Source organism: Notechis scutatus, chromosome 1 (genome assembly GCF_049901735.1).
Source record: "Notechis scutatus isolate UNSWTSFEM ecotype Mainland chromosome 1, rNotScu1.2, whole genome shotgun sequence".
Taxonomy (NCBI): Eukaryota; Metazoa; Chordata; class Lepidosauria; order Squamata; family Elapidae; genus Notechis; species Notechis scutatus.
The window spans coordinates 89440355-89464813 of NC_142009.1; the positions used below are offsets into that span (position 1 = coordinate 89440355).

Sequence of the window (24459 nt, forward strand, 5' to 3'; positions counted from 1 at the left end):
AATTGCAATTTTGCATTCTTTTGGAAAATAATGATCAGATTGTTTGCTTCTCCCTGACAATACATAAAAATACCTGCCCTCTTATCTCATCCCTCCTCTTTTCAATCAGGTAGTTTCCTGTGACCCTACGATCATTAGGCAGAGTTTACAGTTCCCTGTCCTCTCAGTGTCTGTTCTGACCCAGGCTTCATCAAAGTAATGAAACACAAACTTGTTTTAAAAGCAAAACCTATTTTAATGCAATGCTGGGAATTACTTACATTCTCAGCCAGAACTAATCTTAAACAGTTCCCCAAGATAAGCACATGCCTGTCAGTGCTGTGGAAAGCTGCCAAAAACAGAAGTATCCAAATTAATTATAACAGAAACCAACTGAACTACCAGAAAAAACTGACCAGAATACACAGAGCTTCAAGGACTTGGAATCTGTTGAACTACTTTGCTTCCTGCAAAGAGTTCATCATTGAGGTCTGACTTTTATCCCTTATGGTAGGGGCAATCATCTCCCAGCCTTACTTCCGAATTGCCCCTTCTGCTTCAGCTGCTCTCTCCTTCTATCAGCTTTGCACACATGCGCACTGAGAACAGGCTCCCCTGGGTCCTCTGCTTCGCTGCTGCCAGACTCCGAAGGCTCCAAAGGCAGCACCCCACTCCCAGATGGCCCTGGCCCCATCCCTGCATTGGATGCAAGACCATCGTCTAAGTCTTCTCCAGACTCCCTGACTGGTCCCCTTTCTTCCTCACTGTCCAACTCTACTGCCGTCTGCACAGGCTGCCAGCAAACCGCAACAGTGTCTGGTTTAACTCTTCCATCTCCAAATTCTGATTAAGAACGGCTACTAGGAAGAAATAGGTTATTCTCCAGCATTTTACTAAAGAATTTTGTTGATCGGTTGCAAAGAATCAAGAGTCACTCACAATTTTGAAAAATTTAATGAGACTACTGATGTTACAATGTTTCTATAAATTGTACACTAGTCCCTAAAAACTAATGTTTGAAATTATATCAGTATTTCCGTGATAAACAAAAGCTTATCCAATAAATTGTACACGTAGCAAATCCAACATGCAGACATATTCACACACACACACCTATTTTTCTCCTTATCACTTAAAGTTTGTATACAAAGACAGCTAGTGTGCAGTTGAAATATGCTGACATATTTTGAACCTCAGAAATAAATAAATATATACAAAGAAAGTTAAGCTTTGCTGATAAGAAAACCAAAGATTTATACAAGAAAGGTGATATGATGAAAGAAGAACACTAGAAAAACTATTTATCTGAAATAAATTTTAAAGGATTACTACATGGTAGTAAATGCAAAGAATATTCTTATTTGGCTAAAATATAGACACATTTCACATTAATCTGGTCAGATAAAACCATCTTAAGGGGAAACTAAAGTATTACAATTTTCCTAATGAAAGTAAAGCCTTATTTACCATTTTAATATTATTTACTTCCAATTACCATATACAGAAATAGAGTTTCCCTTCTTATTTTGAATATTTTATCCAGAATAAATGTTACATAAGTGACTTTCTGAAATTTATTGAGAGATATAAACTAATTTTTTTAGAAGGCACATATAAACAAAACATTCTCTTTAGTAATCCCATCAGACTCTGTTTGATCCCATCAGACTCTGGTATAATTTGATGTCACGAGGAATCATTCACTCATATTAAAATAAATCCTTAACCTGCAATAAATAATACCTTTTAGGGATTATAAAACAAATTAAATAGTTTGAAGTTCAAACAACTTTAGTGTAACAGGGCAACTTGACCATTCTGATGGTGCAAATTAATAAATTGTAGTTGTTAAACACCTATAATAACAGATGGAGTTGAAACTTACTTTGAAAATAAGCTTGCAGAGATTATTGCCATAGAAAGAGGGAGAAATCCTATGACCACCTGTCAGTCACTGGTCAAATTTGCAATTCTGTACAAATTTTCCTTAAAATAAGCCTCCTTGTATTCAGTTGGAATTATTTCTAAGAAGACGTACTGGAGATTATTCTATATATTATTGGGAGATTAAATAAAATGGCACACAGAGTTACTAAAGAATTGAGCAAGTGACAGATTGTTTTATATTTAGCATGTGTGTGTGTATGTTTGTGTGCAAATATATATATTTGGAGTATTTATTTTAGCTAATTTCACCCAAAGAAAATTTGTGTTACGGTTGTAAACAATGAATATAACAACCTTCTCCTTTAAAGATGAGGCATACTGACTTTAGTAAATCTAAGTATATTTGCTACAGAGTATATAATAATACAATCTGTAATTCAAAATACTATATGAAGGGAAGAATAGATGGCATGACCGCTATGCTTACGTGTGAAAATCTCAATTGTTTCAGCAGCTGTGTATATCTGAAATGATAAAGATTTCTTGTTAGGTATGTGTCAATACATATCTTGGAAAAGGTCTATCTGGGTGAAAAGGTGTAAGGCAGTAACTTGATTTGTACAGGTTAATAAACATTGCTCTTAAGGCATAAATCAATGGAAAACCATGTTCCATCCTGGAATTCCACATATATAAGGATGTGAAAATAAAGCAAATTAGGAAAAACTGATGGAAGTTCATATATAATATTGGACTGATTCAGAATTTCTATTCTTTGATCATGATGAAGATGCATAGCAACTGTGCTCAGTTTAACCGCTCAGTTTCTTTTGATCTATAACTAGGCAAGCTTTCAAGTTATATAAAACACTTCATTAAGTTTTCCCATAATCACAGAAGCACACTTCAATGCTTCTACCATTAAAAAATAATAAAATAATAAATATGGCCCAGAGTTTGCAAGCAAGAGTTAAGATCGAGAGAAAGATAATCTTTGAAACACTTTTGATTTCTGTAATCAGGCACAAAAAAGTATAAATTCACTAAAAATAATTTTTCTTTGCCTTGTCTGTGGAGAAAAAAACATCTATAAAATCTCAAATGACCTCTCTAGCATTATGCAAACAGACCTCTGCTGATGCTGCAAGCAGAATATGCTATTATCCCTCTTTTCAGAGTAGATTTGATTACATGATCCAAGGGAATACATTTATACCTATTGACATGCACAATTGGATAGCCCTCCCTGTGTAAGGCTACATATGCACACAGACATACATATATATCACAGAAGAAAATGTGGGTTGATGCAACATCTTAACAGCATGCTTTGAAAATGTCTTCGAAAGCTACAAGCTTTAGTTTTGGGCTTTTTCAAGATTCTTAACTTTGCAAGATTATAGATGGGATTAATAAACATGTCACTGTTAGATGCTTGAGAACTGTTGATAAGAGAGTGGAGAGAATTGATTAGATGTTCTGTTTCTCCAAGTATAGGTAGCTGAAAAGCTTATATAACTGGATAAAGCACAACACTTTGGTAAAGTTTATATCTTTTGCCAGTCACACGTTCAACACTTAATAATCTTTATTCTGCTTGTTGACTTGTCTTCTTCCAGATACCCAGATATTCAGAATTTTGTACTGTGGCTCAGGGAGTCTGACATGATCACATTTCTATAGAAATTGTCTGATTGAGTATTGTAGTAACCTTTCACTTTGTCAATGACTTGGTGAACTGGGATGATTGACGTCTGTTCCATGTCCACTTGGATGTATTTTGTTGAAGGCTTGTCAAGAAAAACATTGTCTGATTAAAAACAAGACAAAACAAAACAAGTCAGTAATTTTGAAAACAAAATTTACTGCCAAGAGGATGACCTCAGACAACCCCTTAGTAAATACTACAAAGTATATGATACCCTTTTATTTTTGTTCCGAATTCTGGTTTTCTTTTTACAATCCATACCATGAGTAAGCTGCCAGTCTGATAGTTACAACAAGCTTTATATTGCACATTAGCAACCATACATTAAAAGCTTTTCCTTTATTATTTTCTTATAACATTTTATCCTTTTTCTGTTCTAGGGCAGCAATTACTAATAAGCCATTTGGATGAGGTTCAGGGAAATGGAAGTAGCAAAATTGTGATTTATGCTTTCCTAAGAATTAAAGTCACCCAATTTACTCCTAAAAACTCTCAGAATGTTAGCAAGTAATTGAATAGTTCAATTAATTGTTATCATTTTGAGCAGTTTTAAGGAGTAAAATGTGTGTGTGTGTGTGTGTGTATGTATGTGAGAGAGAGTATTTCTAAGAGGTACAATGTGAAGTCTTAAAGTACACATTTCATATGTATCATCTGCCTGAAAAATCCAGCTCCGCCGGTGCTCTGGGAGCTGTAAATTAGTAGGGTTGGACTGTATGCACACCATATCCTGATCTATCTAGAAGTACAGATCAAATTTTATTCCTTCAGTCTACATAATCTGATATTTAGCTTTGGCTTTCAGTTATTGGATGACATTTTTTAAAATAACATTTTATTAATTTTCTATTGTTTACATTTTGTTAGTGCTTAATAAACATCGTGTTGTCTGGGTTATTTTATTTGCTTAGCAGTACAGATCACGTTCTTGATCTCCACCCCTTTTTTCCAATCACTGGTAGAATAAATTCCATGTTTGATAATATTCTGTATCTTCTTTTTGTTTAATCTTCCATGTAAGTCTGTCCAAATTATCTCTTTGTCTCATATTTCTTCATTTTTCCAATATTGTGCAAATATAATCCTTGCTGCTGTTAATATATGCAATATTAAATATATATTTTGTTTATCAAATTTTTCTGGTGCTATACCTAATAGAAAAAGTTCAGGTTGAAAATCTACATGTTTTCCTATCATCTTTTCTAACCATTAGGTATTTTTGACCATTTTTTTTTTTTTTTTGCTTTAACACAAGTTCACTAGTTATTGGATGACATTTCTATGCTGACCTACCTAGTTACTGAAATAATGGCATCAGCATTATTGAAGCCATGATATCAAACTGCAGTAATCTGACTCACAATTAAATGCTGTTTGGTATAAGCATTTGGAGTCTGTTTTTGAATTGGGAATGTGGATGTTATCTGCTTCATTCTGAACAGGAATCAGGATAATTTCACACGAACTATCCGCTTTGAATGTATGAACCAATTCAGGATAAGGAAAAGAGAAAAAACTATCTCATTAAGAGTCATGCCAGAAAGGGGAAAGAAAATCACAATTGCTGAAATGAGGACAGTTGCACTAAAATCAACAGTAATGGCTACAGGTTTCACCATTTTTGGACTCAGCTTATTATGTGCTGAGAACGGATTTTGACTGCGTTCCTCACTATCAATTTACATTCATATTGCATTTTATTTATACAGACTGTGTTATCTACATTGAAATAAATGTCAAACCACCCCCAGAGATGCAGAATCTGTAGATTTAGGTTTTTGTTTATTTATCAAATTTAGGTACTGCTCATCTCACTTTCAGAGTGATTTTGCTGCATCCAACTGTGACATTACTTCAAATTGTAAAGAAGGTATAGAATTGACACTGGAAGTCACAGCTTCATATTTTTTAATAACATGCACTCTCACCCTCTATTATGTTATGATCATAATATGTGCTTCCATTTTTTAAATGACCCTGTAATCCCTTGTACAGGGTGGAGTTGGGATGCCTGAAAGGAGCACAAGCATTTACTTTCTGGATGCCCTTGCTGATGCCTTCATGGAGTTCACAGCAGACAATAACTTATTGAATCCAGAGAGAGAAATATTTGCCGCTAACTAGGATCGAACTCATAGCCTCCTGATTATGAGTTGAGAGCGCCATCTTTAGGCCACCATGCTGCTTGTATTGTATGTTTCCCTTACGCTGTACAAAATCAGCTGGTATGGCTATTGACAACAAAATATCATGATCACATCATTATCATGTAGCTAAAGATGCTTGGCAGAACTGAAGTTTACCAATTCTGATCAAAATTAAGAGAGGCACAGTTTCCAGCATGCCTTTGTTTACATAAAAGGTGCCAAAATGCATTTAATTAATACATTTTGAGAAAGAAGAATAATGTTTGAATGCATTTTGTGTGAACTGGATAGTTTTCGATGTAGAGATTAACCCAGAAAGAAGAACGTGTGGTTAAATATCTGTGAAAGTAATATTGACTCATCTCTCACAGAATAAATAGTATTATATATTACCTAAAAAGAGAAAGAACTTGATAATGTATTTTTTCTACTAAGATATGTAATTTTGACCTGGGTGCAATGAATATCTATAACAATACTGATAGAGTTGACTGAATTCCTTTTCAATAATGCTTAGTAGGTAAAATATATTGTTTCAGACTTTGGCAGAGTTATACTATGACATAATCAGTACTGACTCAAGTATCAGCTGACACCAACTGAGTTCAGTCAGCTGTGTTCATACTGGTAACTTCAACCTCAAGCATACCTAGAACAAGCTTTTGAGTAAGATACTACTACCAGAAGGCTAGAGAGTTCAAGACAGTGAGCAGCTTTGCTGATCTAAATGTGACCATTAGATGGTGCTCATATCATGTTTCTCTTAATATACAACTAAACACATTATTTTTATAGGTATCTAATGAATAAAATTTTACCTGCTGAATTCTTACCACAATTGGTATGTGTTACTATCAAATATTATATTTACCCAAAAGAGTAATATTCCTTAAAATATTTAGCATTCATTTACCCAAACTAGCAACTATATAAAACTTAAATTGATCACAAGTATAAACAAGAGGGAAAGGATTCCTCAATTTTTTTATAATAATGTATAGCTAAAATTAAGTAGATTTAAAATTAACCACAATTACTTATGAAATGCAATGAAGAAAATGCAAATTGCACAGGATTTTTTTTAACATGGAAAATAAGTGTAGGTATGCTAAAATATAGCCAGAATGTTTTTTTTTTTTGGCAAACATTCTCATATGGCTTACTTTGGTTTTGTTGTATTATTTTTGAAAATGTGTTTTGAAAAGTTATGATTTCTTACGTTACATTATATGTATTTATTCAATATAAATCTGTGATTTAAGCACTAGAGCAAAGATTTCTACTGTGTTTAGGGGTTTAGAAGGAAGATCAATAAGAATTTTATATCAGATGTATATGAAATAAGCAATAGCATGAAAAATACAGAAAAGTTTTTCCCTTCACTCTATTGGAACTTGGAGTCAGCCATGGAGGTGAAACGTAGTGAACAAGACAGCAAAACAGCATCTGCCACCAAAATGTGCAAAAGCAAATTTAGAAGCTCATTAACAGCTCATTAACCTGAGGGGTGGATAATAAAATCTTTTTATTCATAAATACAAATAGTTACTTATTTAAACAAACCCACTTTAATCCATAATCCACGTAGCTCTACAAATGTTGATGAATTGCAATTCCCAGCAGACCTAGCCACTCTGGCTAATTGTAAGGGATGCTGGATTCTGTAGCTCAGCACCATTAGCAGACAATCTTTCCAAAGAAAGCTTCATTTTATCTAAGGAAGACCCATTAATTCCTGCCCCATCCCTCCATTGGGGTATACTTTCAAGTCTCCAAAGCCTGTGGAGGCAAAAGATGAACAAGAATAGAGAATTTCACAAATCCCTCATCAGTCCTTTTAAACAGGAGTCTCCAATCTTGGCAACTTTAAGACTTGTGGACTTCAACTCGCAGAATTCTGGGAATTGAAGTCCGCAAGTCTTAACTTTGCCAAGATTGGAGACCCCTGGTTTAAAACAGGGGTCCCCAAACACCGGTCCATGGACTGGCACCAGTCCATGGCATGCCAGAAACTGGTCTCCACAAACAAGCAAAGCCCCATCGGAGGGATGCAGGCAGCATGCAAAACCATGCCCCCTTCGGTCCGCGGAAAAGCACCTCTCCACAGAACCAGTCCCTGGTGCCCAAAAGGTTGGGAGCCACTACTTTAAAAGGTACCTCAGCCAGGTTTATTGCACATCCTTCCTTCTGATCGTTTAGCCCTAATAATAATGGCCTCAAATGGGCTTTTTCCAGATCTCACCTTAAGGGAACTTCCAAGTCACCTATCTAGCCTTCCATGCTACATTTTGGTCATATTAACTTAAGATATGTTTGCTAGTTCATGATCTCCCGGATTGTGGCCTCAGGTTATTTGGGATGATGTAATAAATTTCTTCCTCCTCTCTTCCTTTATTCCTCAAAATCCATGTGTGAAATGGGGGAGGGGGGGAATAGAGAACTGTAGTCTTTACTCTTCCTTCCAATTCTTCTTCCACAAGCAGGTGGCAAAGGAGGAGCCAAAGGGAAATGCTCAGACTTGCTCATTCATATCTGCCGTAGAAAAAAATGTACTGCAGCAACTCAGTGGTATGATGATACTCCAGCCCTCAGGCTTTTCATAGGTTCACTTCTCCCCCACCATGATAAGTGGAGAAGCTTTCACCATTATTTCAGGCTCTCCCAGCTCCTTCCTTCTTTCTTTCTCTCCCCTCAGTCGGCGAGATCTTCTCCATTCTGATGGCTGGAGACTGCTTCGGCAGCTGATGCAAAATAGCTTGACCCACTCCCAGATGCCATCCTCACGACCACTTCTCCTACCCAGATTGAGGAAGGTAGGCCCTGCAGGAAGGGGATGGCAGCGGCCTGTTTTCATGTTCATAATGATTTTTCCCTTTCTTGGGAGGCTAAAATTGAATGACTGGATTATGAACATGTATATGTTGGATTTTTAAAAAGGAGAGTACATGGGATTGAGAGCCCAAGGACCATAGACAGTGACTTGGCAGGTGGCAAGTCTAAGCCCTCAGAGCTAGACATATTCATAGAGAGCAGGAGCAATAGCTTAATAGTTATATGTTATGCTAAGGCTCAAAGGCAGCATGGCTTAAACCAACTGTCAGGGACCAATATTTGAAGAAGACAATTTCCTCATTTTCTACCTATAAGCTTTTTGACATTCTCTGTTGATCACTGTATGATAGCTGAATCCAGCAAAATTCATTCTACTTTCATTAGGTTGGCTAAATATTACAATAAATGCTGAACCAGTATACCGTCTACATTCACTGCATATTTTAAAAATCTAAGTAGGCTGATAACTGAAAGCTTTTTCTAACATTTTGAAAAATGTTCAGCATCAGAGAATACAGTAATTTCTTGCAGACATTATTACAAATTAGGTGAATCACTTTAATGGTGTCTTTTTCATTTTCTTCTTGTCAGCTACTAGACAAAAATGCATACCTAACAATATGCATTTTATGAGGTTGTTTCGCTTAGATGTTTACCTCAAACAATCCTGAATGTTTCATTTTCATGCTAACCATAATCGAAAGCACTCTTGTGTACCAAATTGTAGTCAGCCAGAATTAATGACAGAGAAAGATGCACAGTATAGAATGAAGCAATATGTATGATTAGTTAATCTTTTTGTGCTGATTCAAACTTCATGCAAGTGTCCTTATGCAAGCGCTTGGAAATCATGCATTCAGCAAATGTGATATACACTTTACCTTGAATGTTCGACCACTGGTGAGGATATGTTCTTAGAAGACATTATCTATACCATAAACATATGAGCAGCTGAATCAATTTTGGAGAATAGTGAAATAATTCAACAATTACTTGGAGATATCCACCACCACATACATTACTAAATGATGCTTAAACATGCTGTGCTTAAGCACAACATACCAATTTGAATAACTGTATTTTACATAGGTGTACTCAAGCAGTTAACAGTTAATACAGAATGAAAGATTAACATAAACTGTATTTTACAAATTTTGCACATAACACAAACATATTATTGTTGTCATTTATATTAAAAAGAGATCAATAAGCTGTATCATGAGCAAGGACAAATAACCACCTTCAGATACTTCAAGAAAATCTATTATGTAATGTAGAACATCTGCGAATAAAGCTTTAATGCACAACAACTCATCAAATTACTCACTTATGTTGATTCAAATTTAATGAATCACTAAAAAGACTATTTGCAATTAATCCAATGGGGTATTACATGCCAATAATTGTAAACACTTTAAAACAGTTTCAGAGAAAATTTTATTGCATTCAATACAATGGGTTTTTTTTAAAACTGTAAACCACCCAAAGTGACTTAAGTGAATATAGACATTTGATAAGTAAAATAAACACAATTTAAAAGAAATGTTACTTATACGAAAAAGGAATGTTAGCAGTATTTTGTTGAAAAGTGTCAACAATCTTACTCTGTTTTAGTTTTAGATAAGTTTTAGCTTTTGGTTATCTTAAAGATAACTCAATAGCATGTGAGGCTTGAGAGCCTTCTGCCAACATATGTTACTTGAATTGGCTGTTGGAAAAAAATACTATTAAAGCAGAGGAATCCCAGCCAAATTATGGTTAATTCCTATGGATGCATTTCTAGTGCATAACTTACCTAACGTTCTACATCAATCTAAAGCAAGCTATTCCAGGTAGATAGTTTAACAATTACACTTTTCATATTGAAAACTACTGACCAGAATGGCTGTTCCTTTTATGGTAGGTGTTTGATGTGGATTTGGATTTTGAAGTCAGGTATGTTGAATTAGAACCAATAGAACTGGAAGATAAGGATTTTCCCAGATTGTCTGAACTTTTCTTTATTATATTAGTTGCTGTTTTACTCCAGTCTGAAAATAAATGAAAGCAAAACTGGCTGTGATTGCATACCAGATTGAAATAATTATTCAGACCTTATAAGAAGTAAAGGAATGGAATTAAAGAAATGTCATTTTTCCCTAGTGTGTTTATTACCCTTTATTATGCAAATCAGGCAGTTGTGCATTTCTTCTATGCTGACAATATGGGAAATTCATATATGCAGTGACACTGCCATTTTAATGATATCGTTCATGTTTAAACATCTGAAATTATTCCCACCCTGTCACTTATATAAGATACAAGTAGTTCTTGTTTAGCGAGGCTTGGAGTGGTTGCTACTGCATGGGGGAGTGAGTGAGGGGATGTGTAACTGGTGAGAGACGCATGAGGCTCAGGGAGGTACTAGGGGCGTGTGAGAGTGATGCCACAAGGCTCAGGGAGGGTGTGGAAGGCAGGTGCAGCAAGAAGGCAGAGGTTGTGCAGTAGTTCCTGAATAGCCTGCAAGTGCAAGTGCGGAGGAGTTGGGGAAGATGTGTGGGTGATGGAGACTTACTCCAGTACTTGCAACCTTCCCTGCCAGCTTCCCCACTGACTTATTGGGGAAGCCATCAGAGAAGGTAATGAATGGCAATCAGATGACCACAGGGTACAACAACTGGTCATAAGTGAAAGTGATTGTCAAGTGCCCAGATCATCATCACTTGATCATGGGAATCCTGGGATGGCCAGAAGACGATGATCAATGGTAACCATCATTTGTTCAGCACCATCGTAACTTTGAAAAGTTTCTGAATTTATATGTTATATGTTGAGGACTACCTGTATGAACAAAGTTGGAGAAATACTGAAATGTCCTCAATGGAAGAATGGATTGTGAAGATGGCCCTTCACAATGGTGAATAAAAATGACAAAAATGACCTATTTGTAATGGAAGTATATTATTATGCAAAATTTCTTATATATATACACACACACACACACACACACACACACACACAATAACTAGGAAGTTAAGTAAGCAATCTGGAAAGTTGGGAAGAGAAAATAACTTCCATATAACTGCCAAGAAAATTACAAGGACATTTCTGTAAGTAACCCATTGCTTTAATAATGAGTAGAACTGACCTTAATTATAGTAAGAAATCATAGAATAAAATGACAATTATACAGTATATGGATCTTGTCCATTTATCTACTAAATGGAAATTCTGCCAGGCTTATGAATACATATATTTAATTCAGTGAAAGCTAAGATAAAAGGATCAAAGCAACTGCTTTATTTATTTTTATTGTTTCAGGCTTTAGTTTCTAATATCTCCTCAAACATTTCCATAAACATTGCAAGGGAACACTCATTCTTTGAAATAACATCATTTGCAGAAATGGCACATTCTCAATTTTCTAGTCAATAATTTCTATTAAATATCTCAGAAAGTTGTGCTTAGCAGGTCTTTGCAGGTCAGCACATGGATGAAAGATTACTTTATAATGTACATTTTAGCTTTATGGGCTCAATTAAGAGAGAAGAATTGCAAAGGGTAGTTCATATTACCTGAGTTATCTGCCAGCCTGAATCGTCCACAACAAAGATGCCTTCTCCATTGCTTTTGTACATTTTCTTTCATTGCACAGTGGAATATAAATATAAATAAACCTGAAAAGTAAAATAATAAAAAATCGAGGGCTTTATTAAATAAGATTAAGAAATACACATAAAGGCACAAATACCTTTCGTTCATGAAATATTATATATGGTATTTAGATATACACCTTCACTAATTGTTACATATGTGCAAACCCAACCAGATATGAATTTAATTGATTCAGAGTAAGGTAGAAGTCCTAATAAATTAGATCAGGGGTCTCCAAACTGTTCAACTCATTAATTCCTGCATGAAGTTTCAGCTTGTTCATCAACTTCCAAACTTTGATTATATGAAAATAATTTAATAAATATTACTTTAACTAATGGCTCTATGAATAGTAACAAACAGTCCTATTGTCATTTTGGAATCAATATTGACCACAGTTAGAATGACCACCTCATTTTTAAGTCAAACTGGTTAATATATGAATGACCTCCAGTTGAGAAAACCTTGGGCACATGTCCTTTCTCCAATGATCTTCCAAAATTCTCCTCCCATTACTCCCCTACTCATGCTGATGCTGTATCCTTAATGGTGACATTAAACAGGAGAAACCAAAGCTTTATTGAGTGTTAGTGTTATTTCCCTCATGCCTTTATACTTAGTCCTAATACTTCTGCACTCCACATTCCATCCGTTCCTCCTTTTGTTTTTTCTTCATCCTGATTGGTTAGGAGTCTTGGTCTGTGTTTATTGGTCTTGGAGTTTGCTGTGTTCTGCTTGATTGGTGTTTCTAATATCTTCTGTCTGTTTTGTGGCTTTTCTTGTCTTGATTGGCTGGCAACATTGTGTTCCCTGTATTGGAGGCTTTTAGTGCGGCTTGGCCCCGAGTAAATGGATGGCTACTATTTATTAGGAAGCTAGGGTTCATCTGGGTGCCTCGTTGGGGTGTGTTTGAGCTGGAGGTATCAGGGGGGAATCTGTTTGTGCCCAGGTGTTTGCCTGGCTTGTGGTGTGGAGATTTTTTTGTTTGTGAGTGCAGGCTTCCAAATAATTGACAATCTGGCGGAATCATCTCTTCTATTCATGCTTTCAGGTCTTTTTTCAATCTCTATGGCTTCTCTGATAATTCTGTGGCTCTGATAATTCTGTGGCTATAGTGGCTAAGCACCAAAAGTGCCTAGTTGTGCTTTTAAAGTTGTAGTGACGTTTCGGCAAATTTCATCTGCCATCATCCAGCTTGTGTATTGGGTTCGTCTGTGTGTCAGGCTTTCACAGCCATTTTTGTTTTAAATTTGGTGCTAGCCTCCTGCTGTGTTAGAATTGTTTTTTCTTCATTCTGATTGGTTGGGAGTCTTGGTCTGTGTTTATTGGTCTTGGAGTTTGCTGTGTTCTGCTTGATTGGTGTTTCTAATATCTTCTGTCTGTTTTGTACTGTTTTTTTGTCTTGATTGGCTGGAAGCTAGGTTTCATCTGGGTGTCTGGTTGGGATATGTTTGGGCTGGAGGTATCGGGGGGGTCTGTTTGTGCCCAGGTGTTTGCTTGGCTTGTGGTGTGGAGATTTTTTTGTTTGTGAGTGCAGACTTCCAGATAATTGACAGTCTGGTGGAGTTATCTCTTCTATTCATGCTTTCAGGTCTTTTTTCAATCTCTATGGCTTCTCTGATAATTCTGTAGCTGCGGTTTTCTATAGTGGCTAGGGTTTTGGTGCCATTGAAGTCGATGCTATGACCTGTGGCTTTCATGTGTTGGACTAGTGAGGAAGTGTGTTCCAGCTTTTCTACTGCATTTTTGTGTTCATCCAGGCGGGTACTTATTCTTCTATTGGTCTGTCCGATGTATGTGGCAGGGCATGATGCGCAGGGGACTGTGAAAGCCTGACACACAGATGAACCCAATACAGAAGCCTGATGATGGCAGATGAGATTCTGCCGAAATGTCACTACAACTTTAAAAGCACAACTATAATGACGTGGGAAAATACCCGAACAAAGCTGAATACCATACATATAAATACCCGTGAAAACTTAAGAAAACACACAGACACACAGACACACAGACACAAAATCATCTTGTCTGTTATTACATCTATTTGGATGTAGAGGTAGAAGATAAACAACATACTGTAGCATGTTCATTTTATTCTACCTTACTTGTTGGTCCAATGGAATTTTGCCATGGACATCCTATAAGCTGGCAATTGTTATATTGCTGTCCCATTTTTTAAGAAAAAGGATCTTATTTTATTCCAGTTAATTATATTAGTGAAACAGAAAATGCCCTTTCTTTTTTAATGACAAGGTACTCCAAATGTTAAATTAATTATTTTAACATATAGTATTCTAACAAATACTATTAATACTTTTCTATTTCTCTATTTAGTTTTAAAAATTCCATATCTATACTTCAAGATGTCTCTATGGCACACTGTATATGGAGATAAACATTCATTTTATGTGTTAAATATTTTTTCCCCCGTTAAATTCCTTCAACTAATTAATTCAGGCTGCTATTAGGGCTATTTGCTAAACTTGAAACTTTCTTCTTCCTAAGAACAGTGGGATTCTTTGAAAAATGCATAAATGTGAATTTGTTTTGGAACTCTCATTGAATTTCTAAGAACAAATTTTAATAATTCATCTGGATTTTGGATAAGAACCCAGATTCCATGACCTTCCTGGTAAGAGTGCTCAATAAATTCCAATAAAATCAAGTATGGAGATAGCTCTGATGAATACCTTTCAGTTCACTTTTTTTTTAAAAAATGAAACCTTTGCAGTCTTTGTAAAACTGCACCAATTCAAGCTTTCTATCACACATGATAGGTGTTGTCTGACAATACCCTTGGGAAAGCAGTGGCATAAAATAAAATTGGGAGTATTTTCAATAAAAAGGGAAATGACTGAAAAAACAAATGGAGAGCAGTTGGCGTGAAAAAGATATCCCTTTTAATTTGGTACCAAATTTATTCCAATTCTGCTACAAAAATCAACTCCACCTCTGCTGAAGGGGAAGTGATACAGGCTTTATAAGCTGAACCTAAACCATAACTAAATTTAAATGTTATTAAAACAAAGCCACACATTATCTATATGATAAATATTTCAAAATCTGGATTTTTTTGAGATAATTTAATGTTTGCATCCTTCATCTGCTCTTATGTAATAAACAAATGACAAAAATAATGAACTTCTTATAATGTAATAGTATCTTATAATATATTTCCCCCCTTTTATTCTTTCCAAACTAGTGAAATAGTAGAAAGAAATCGTGTAAAATGGTTCAGGATTCTGTTTGCCAGCAAGATATCAAATTTTGATATGGCAAGAGTAGATAGCAAAATAATAACAATAACAACAATAATAGTAACATTAATCATCATCATCATCATCATCATCATCTAATAAAAATGAGAGAAAAATCAGAAAAAAAAATCCTTAATCAACTCTATGGGTCATGGCTTAGAACAAGAACCACTAGTTCATGCTAAACTCCCGTCCCCTTCCTATTTCAATAATAAGGAACATTTTAGAATTAATTTTGGAATGCATTGTTAATTCTAAATTAGATATTTTGAATAAGTTTCTAGTTGGAAAGCAGAAATATGCCAAGTCCACATTTCTTACTTGAAAGACTTGGATGAATTAAACTTTCCTCAAACAATCAGAACAGGGTAAGTTGGAGACCATTTCCAGTTCCAAAAAATTCTACTTACCATGATATGAAGTTTCTGAATTCTATTATCATCAATTACTGTCATGTGACTCATTACTATTTACATTTGTGTGTGTGTGTATGTGTGTGTGTGTGTCAGGGGTGAAATTCAAAATTTTATCCTACTGGATCTGTGGGCGTGGCTGTGGGCATGGCTTGGTATACTTGGTGTAATAGTAATAGCAACCAGGGGCGATTTTTTACCGATTTAAATCGTCCCTACCACCTCTCCTGAGGTGGGCTGAGGTGGTTGAATTTCACCCCTGGTGTATGTGTGTGTGTGTGTGTGTGTGTGTGTGTTTGTATGGGCTTAAATCTACAAATCTTAAGTACAATGTATCTGGTAAGAGTGCTACATAATGCATATAATATACCTGTGCCAGAAGTTAAGTTATTATTTATACTGTTTTTCCAAAATGGTTCTCTACTTACCTTGCAGTGAGTTGGAAATACAGAAGAGATACACAAAAGGGAGATATAGTGGCCCCCAGGCAAAAAAAGCAAAACCCCATGTCATGCCTAGGAGGAAAGTCAGGCTAATAACACTACGCAGGTTCCTCAGGATCTCTTCCCGCATAGTCCTATTGGTCCGTTTCCCATTTCGTCCACAGATTTGCATCATCACCACAACAAACATGGCAATGTTCATGAGGAACATGATTCCAAAGTAGCCAACACAAGTCACGTAAAACACAACGGTGCTTTTAATCCAGCAGCTGTAAAAAAAATATTAATTCTACATTATTTCTCATGTTATAAAATTGGTTTATTAATTCTGGTTGCTTTGGGTCACTTAAACAAAAGTAAAAGGCTTTAACTATTACTTCCTTAAAGTTGTATATCAAGGTAATGCTGGATTAGTAAATGATCAGATTCAGAATCAGTTATTCTGTACTTCTAGATACTTCAAATATTGCCATAATTTCCTCAGTGAAGATTAAATGTTTTTCTGAACAAGCATGAGAACACTTAAAATCTGTTGCTTCTTTTGATCCATTAGATTAATATGCAAACACACTCTGGTTTCCTGAAATCTATCTGAAGAAGTTCAATATCCAGCCTGGTACTGACCCAAATGTAAATATTCCTAATTTTATAATCATCTCTGATTTACATTTAAAAAATCCTGAAACTGCATAATAAAACAAAAAAACCAAAAAAAAAAAAATTTCAAAAAAAAAATTTATTTTCCAAAAAAATATTTTTATATTTAATAAAAAAAAAAAAAAAAAAAAAAAAAAAAAAAAAAAAAAAAAAATTTTTAAAAAAATAAAAAAAAAAAAAAAAAAAAAAAAAAAACCATTTTAAAAAAAAAAAAAAAAAAAAAAAAAAAAAAAAAAAAACAAAATAAAAAATATTTAAATTTAAAAAATTATTTATTAATAAAAAAAAAAAAAAAAAAAAAAAAAAAAAAAAAAAAAAAAAATAAAAACAAATACCAACAATAAAAAAAAACTTAACAATGCAGTGATTCACTTAACAACTGTGGAAAGAAAGGTCATAACACGGGGCAAAAACTCAACAACTGTCTCAGCAAGAGACAAAATTTTGGGGTCAATTATAAGTTGAGGACTACCTGTACTAGTCTTTTCAGCAATAAACTCATATACTGGAGATAAAAAAATATGACTACCTCTATTTTAAATCATTTATGCACATGTGTTTGGAAAGTTAAGCTTATCAAATTTTGGAGCTATATGATGAGAGATATTTATGTCCATAAGCAACATGAAGCAAAGTACATTCATGTGAACTCCTGAACTAACCTAAGTCAATGGTTTCTACTAAATATTTCTAGAAGTATCATCATGTAGTAAAAATTAGAATTCTAACCCAAAAATTTGTTAGCACTGACTTATTAAAATATTATTAATCGTGTGCCACAGTTCAAACAGGACAGTAATGTTCATGAGAACATGCCCTTTCCCACTAAGTTAGAAAATCGCATAAGCACATCATGTCTCCCTAAATATTGCTTCTTCTTCATCCAACATCTCAACACGGCTGTCAAACTTGATTGCATCATGGGCTGGATCGTTTTTTGCCTTTGTGGAGCTGTGGTGGGTGTGGCCTGAGGGCTGCCAGTTTGACAGGCCTGATGTAGAACTACTTGCGTTACATTTTAACCAAAGTGGAAAGCTTACTTAACTGGCTACTTGGAGAGAAGAGGATCATGATAAATTTGTCTTTATCATATCTGCCTTTGCTACCATCATTTCAGATACATACTCTTATTGGATTCACATTGCTTTAAAAATGATTTAAAAGCATTTGCTAGGTTGTCTGCACCATCATATTTTAACCAAGTACTTACAAATCATCTCCATCTTGTTCCTTATTATTTTTGTCATTTAAAATGTTGTTGTAAATATTATTTGTATTTGCATGGGTGCTTGATAAAATAATAATTACTACCAATGCTGGTAAACCTGCAATAAAACACAACAAAAGGAAGTTTTATAAACATATCATAATCCATCTGTTGTGAATGTAGGCTGCAGATTCATACATACATGAGTACACATGGATCTTCATCATATAAATTTTTTAAAATTTCCTATGGGATTGGATTCACTTTTCATGGGGGAGGAAAGGCTGAACTCTCTAACTGCTGTACTTATATGTTACATGAATGACCAGAAAGTGATTCAGCATTTTGCCTATTTAATCAGAAAGAAAGGATAGAGTGTAAGAGTCCTATCTCTCTAAAAGCACTGGAATGAGGTATATATGCCAGGTGAGGCATCTTCATAAGATGGTGGTAGCAGGAAGTACCAAGATGCTACCTCACAGTAGAAGCTTCAAAAGGATGTGAAGACATGAGGCGTCTGAAAAAAGAGGTAAGAACTCTGGCTTTCCACCTTATGAATCTCAGCCATCTGCCACATCATCTAATAGAGCAAATTAATGCAACAGTACCTTTAAAATCAATTATCAACATTTCTAAAATACTGTGGTGTGTGTGTGTGTGTGTGTGTGTGTGTGTGTGTGTTTATGTATGTATGTATATATGGTATTCAGCTTTGTTCGGGTATTTCCCACGTCATTGTAGTTGTGCTTTTAAAGTTGTAGCAACGTTTCAGCAGAATCTCATCTGCCATCATCAGGCTTCTGTATTGTGTTCGTCTGTATTGTGTTCTCACAGACGAACACAATACAGAAGCCTGATAATGGCAGGTGAGATTCTGCCGAAACGTTGCTACAACTTTAAAAGCACAACTATAATGACGTGGGAAAATACCCAAACAAAGCTGAAGTACCCGCGAAAACTTAAGTACCAAGTACAAGTACCAAGCTGATACTTGTAAGTACCCGCGAAAACTTAATAAGTGTGTGTATGTGTGTGTGTGTATGTGTGTGTGTGTGTGTATGTGTTCTGTCTCGCCTTTCCTCTTTCCCAAAATATGAAAGAGTACAAACTCACACCAACACAGGCAGGCAAGCTGGCTCGGACTTCACAGAGTTAATTCTTTGGAACTGATAATATTCTTGGCATTCCCATATGTCCTGCCTGCCAAGTCCGAACTGATAAAAGTTTTACTCACAGAAAATCACAAGGCCGTCCACAAAAATAGTCATTCACGAAGAAAATCTGAAGTAAGGTTAAACTTTGTCTTGTACAAAGTTTCAGGAGAAAACACACCCACTTTTATCCCCTGTGGGGTGTGGCTCAATGACTCAGCTCACTCTCTGACCCTTATGAGTGCAGGCTTCCAAATAATTGACAGTCTGGTGGTGTTATCTCTTCTATTCATGCTTTCAGGTCTTTTTTCAATCTCTATGGCTTCTCTGATAATTCTGTAGCTGGGGTTTTCTATAGTGACTAGGGTTTTGGTGCCATTGAAGTCGATGCTATGACCTGTGGCTTTCATGTGTTGGACTAGTGAGGAAGTGTGTTCCAGCTTTTCTACTGCATTTTTGTGTTCATCCAGGCGGGTACTTATTCTTCTATTGGTCTGTCCAATGTATGTGGCAGGGCATGATGCACAGGGACTTCATATATGCCTTGGTTTTCCAGGTCAATTTTATCTTTGGTTTTTTTTAGGATGGCTGCTATTTTTTCTGTATGTTAATAAGGCAGTCTTGATGTGATGCCTGTGTAGTATGTTACTGATTTTTTCTGTAGTACCTGTATGTAGGGCAGGACAGCTGTTCCATAGGTCTGTTCATCTTCTAGGTCTCCATTATGTCTCAGTGTGTTTTTGTGGATCAGGCCAGTGATTTTGCTTTTGTGGAAGCCGTTGGTTGTCAGTACTTTAGTCAGGGTGCATTGTTCATTCTTTATGTGTGTCTTGCCTGCCAGGTGTTTGGTTCTGGCAATTAGTGTTTTGGCCACGGAGTTTATCTGTGCTGGGTGGTGGTGGGATTGGGCATTGAGGTAGCGGTTGGTGTGTGTTTTCTTCTGGTATATGGTGTGTCCTAGTGTGCCATCTGTTTTTTTGTAGATTAGTACATCTAGGAATGGTAGTTGTTTGTTTCCGTTTCCATGGTAAATTTGATTTTGGGTTGTGTGCTGTTTAGGTGTGTTAGGGAATTGTTTAGGTTTTCTTTTCCATGGGGCCAAATAACAAATGTGTCATTGATGTATCTTAACCATAGTTTGGGTTTGTGGGTGGCATTGGCTAGGGCTCTGGATTCAAATTCTTCCATGAACAGGTTTGCAATGATGGGTGACAGTGGTGATCCCATAGGGGCTCCTTCAATTTGCTTGTATCTTTGTCCTTTATATATGAAATATGTGTTGGTTAAGCAGTGTTCTGCTAGTTCCATGAGGTGTTTGGGTGGTTGGTATTTATTTTTGATGATTTCTAGGGTTTCTGTTATCAGGACTTGAGTGAATAGTGAAACCATGTCGAAACTTACAAGCAGATCTTTTTGTTCCCCGTGTAGATCTTTGATCATTTCCAAGAGGTGGTATGAGTTTTGTACATGTGAAGCTGCTGCTTCTGCATGGGGCTATAGCTATTTTGCTAGGTATTTGGCTAGGTTTTGTAGTGGTGCTCCTCTGGAGCTGACTATGGGTCTGAGAGGTATGCCTTCTTTGTGTATTTTTGGGAGGCCATATAGTTTGAGGCATCTGGAAGATTTTTCTCTTGGGATGATTGTCTGTTGGATCTCTTTGCTCATGTTACTGGTTATGATTTTCTTCTTGGTTATTTTTTCCAGATACGTGGTTGGGTCCGTGTTTATGGGTTTGTATGTGGAGTCTTGGAGTAGGTCTGTCAATTTTGTTTCGTAGTCTTTTCTATCCATTACTACTGCGGCATTACCTTTATCTGTTGGAAGTATGATTATGCTGCTGTCGTTCTTTAGGGCTTGCAGGGCTTTTAGTTCCTCTTTGTGTAAGTTACTTTTGGGTGGTTTGCTTGTGCGTTGGATGTTAGTGACTTGGTGTCTTATCTATCAGCTTCATATGTATTTAATTTAACTCCAAGACCAATAAACACAGACCAAGACTACCAACCATTCAGGATGAAGAAAAAAAGCATTCTGGCACAGCAGTAGGCTAGCACCAAATTTAAAACAGAAACGGCTGTGTAAGTCTGACTCACAGACAAACACAATACAGAAGCCTGATGATAGCAGATGAGATTCTGCTGAAACGTCGCTACAACTTTAAAAGCACAACTATAATGACGTGGGAAAATACCCGAACAAAGCTGAACACCATACATATAAATACCCACGAAAACTTAAGAAAACAAATATATATGTGTGTGTGTGTGTGTGTGTGTGTGTATGTATATATAAATATTATTATGCCTGTGTGCATTTGAACTTTTTGATGTGAACAAAAGTGTTTAGCTTCATCTTTTTTTCTACTTTCATCCATTTTCAAATACTCACTGTAATTGTAAACCTTAAGCTGCAGTGTATGCACTAAAGATGACAACAAATCTGCCAGCTCAACTTGACTTGTGTTTATGTCTACTTTCAAATACCTTAAGAGAGGAACAGCTGAACAAAATAATAATAAACGGTTTTGCATATGATGCTGCATTGGTAAGGATATATCTTACACAGGACAAGCTGACTTTTTCTAGTATTTCTGTAATCCTCTCCAACTTTCGAGAGCAGATTCTGTGGATACATCATAACACTTCTGTGGTGAAAAATCTCTCTTTTTTCATCTTCAATATTTTGCTCTAAGTAGCTGCCATGGATAAGAGTAGTCATATATACCAGGAGCAAGCAAATGATTATCAAAAGTCTTATAAAGACTTATTAACCCAGTCTTTTAAAGAGAAAGAAGTGATCATATGTAAAGTATTCTAGATGCTAATTTCAATAAAAGATTCTTCATTGATGGACAGCATCATTTCTCTGCTAAACTGACAAATGCTAGACCATATGTTGCTTTTAAAATAATTTATAAGGCTTTAGGGGATATTTAATGAAGAAATATTATAGAAAATGATATTCCAATCCATCTAAGTTCTAAGGATTCAGCACAATGTCAATAATATTTGGTTTAATGTTCTATTCTAGAATTTAAAAAAAATATAATGGTTTCCCTGTCCAATCATGTCTGACCCTATGGCATGGTGCTATCTCTGTTTCTTGGCCAAGAGAGCCAGTGTTGTCCGAAGACATTTCCGTAGTCACATGGTCACCTTGGCTGTATGTCAAAGGTATATTGTGATCTTGAGATCTTCCGGTTTGTCGGCTTCGCCAGCGGCAGGGATTCGCGATCCTGTGTGATCCCTGCGGCGCTAGCCGTCTTGGTGCCTCCGATCCTGACAGATCTGGAGGCTAAGGCTGCCCCGCAGAGGCAGCCGAAGATAGGGGGGAGCTGGTGAGGGATTTGGGGGTGTTGCAGACCCCCTCTCCAGCCGGCAAAACCCCCTTTTCTCAAGGCGGTCGAGCGGCGGTCTGTAATGGCTGCCACAAAGAAGCCGGCAGCTGGGTAAGACTGAGCAGGAGGAAGAGAGGAGAAAGTTTCAGAGAAAGTTTTTTGGCTGACCCAGGATTTTAAGAGGCGTCTAATCCTGAAAAATATGACTTCTTGAACGATACTTTGTTTCCAGAGGAGAATTTCAAGCGGCAAAATTGAGGTGCTGAAATGGAAAGTTTACTCTCCTTCCCTATGGAATCAACAAATGGCCATTGAGAAACCTGTTGTTTTTTTATAAAAGGTAAAAACTTGGCTTCTTGTTATAAGTGGGAAGGGAGAGGACAAAAAAAATATTAAGATTTTGCTGGAGGAGATGTCTTGAAGATTTTGAGACTAAGAATTAATTGTAACAAGGCTCTAAAATACAGATTGGGCTTTTTTTCTTTTCCTTTTTACTGATACCACCCCAAAGAGAAAGTGAGAACTTTGTGCTTTGTCTGGACTGTTTGATGTCTCTGGGACTTTGGGGAATTGTTTTAACTTTTGAAACATCTTGGTTGCTTTAAGAAGAAGAACAAAGAAAAGATTCACAATGGCTTTACCTGTTGATGAACTTAGAAAGGAATATGGAGAAATAAAGAAAGAAAGCAAGGACGCTGTGAAAGAAGCCTTCCTTTTTTTAGAAATGGCGCTTGCTATTTATCAGCAAACACAACAACAGATGGAGGAAATAGAAGAAGAAGAAGAAGAAAACGCCATCTTCAATGAATCTAAAAATTTAATTAAGAGAGAAAAGAGAAAGAAAGGAAGGAAAATGAAGGACTTAAGACTTAAAAAAACAAAGATGCAAAATCAACTCAATGTTACTAAGCAAAAGGAAAAAGGAATACAACAGAGAGGGGAAGCTAAAAAGGCGGAGGTTAGTAGAGGGGAGGGTAAAAAGGCCAGGTGGGATAAGAAAGGAAGGGAAAAGAGAGGAAAAAGCCACAAAGGTATGAAACAAGATGGGAAAAAAGGAATTTTTTTTAGGGATAAAGGGTAATGTATAATTTCTTTAAAAAAGAAGATTCTGCAAGGTACATAAGATGGTATTGTAGTACTTGTATTAGAAATAGAAAACTAGAATGTTATAAGAATTAATAAAAGATCAAAATATTGAAATGTTTAGTAATGACAGATTTTAAAATTTAACAAAATATTAAAAGGAATGTTTAAAATACTGAGTTTAATTAAAAAGTTTAATTGACTATTGTTTTGATTTTATTATAAACTCATTATTGTAGCACTTGTCCTTTGAAATAGACAATTGGAATGTTATAAGATTTAACATTTAGATTTATTATTTAATTATATTAATTATTATGGACTTATTATTATTATTTTTTTCTCTTTTTAAAGGTTAGCAGGTAGAATGTACTAAGCAGAATCAGATTGGGTATTAGGCGTTATTTTAAATATTAATTTAGGGGGAGGATAGAAAGGCATCACACTCTGATCAGTGATTTCAGGAGAAATCCTTTTTTTTTTCTTACTGTAGGGAATGAGATAAATGGATAATTTGGAAAGAATGGGCAAAAAATACAAATACAATGATTTAAATTAAAATGAATTAAATAAAATAGAAATAAGAAGCGTGAAAAGCGGGAGAAGTTATATAGAAGATATAGAATGGTAAATAAGATAGGTAATGGTATATAAGATGAGCACGAATTTAATTGAAGTCCATACAAAGAGAGGTAATCTGGGGCCAAACTACTTTCTTAAAAGAA

The 24459-nt window shown here is 35.7% G+C and overlaps 1 protein-coding gene across 3 annotated transcripts in view; it reads right to left on the minus strand.

The window, feature by feature from the left end:
- Positions 1-914: 914 nt before the first annotated feature.
- Positions 915-24459, minus strand: part of ADGRG6 (adhesion G protein-coupled receptor G6) — a 109121-nt gene continuing 85576 nt past the window's right edge. For 2 of the 3 annotated variants that reach the window (XM_087970676.1, XM_087970671.1), the window contains 5 exons: positions 18170-18284; positions 16288-16571; positions 12108-12209; positions 10431-10583; positions 915-3676 (listed from right to left, as the gene is read on the minus strand). In XM_087970676.1, coding sequence (XP_087826802.1) covers positions 3498-3676; positions 10431-10583; positions 12108-12209; positions 16288-16571; positions 18170-18284 — 833 coding nt within the window. In that variant the 3' untranslated portion in view covers positions 915-3497. Of the gene's footprint in view, positions 3677-9434; positions 9482-10430; positions 10584-12107; positions 12210-16287; positions 16572-18169; positions 18285-24459 lie in introns of all 3 variants that reach the window. The other variant, XM_087970681.1, reaches the window with a different exon arrangement.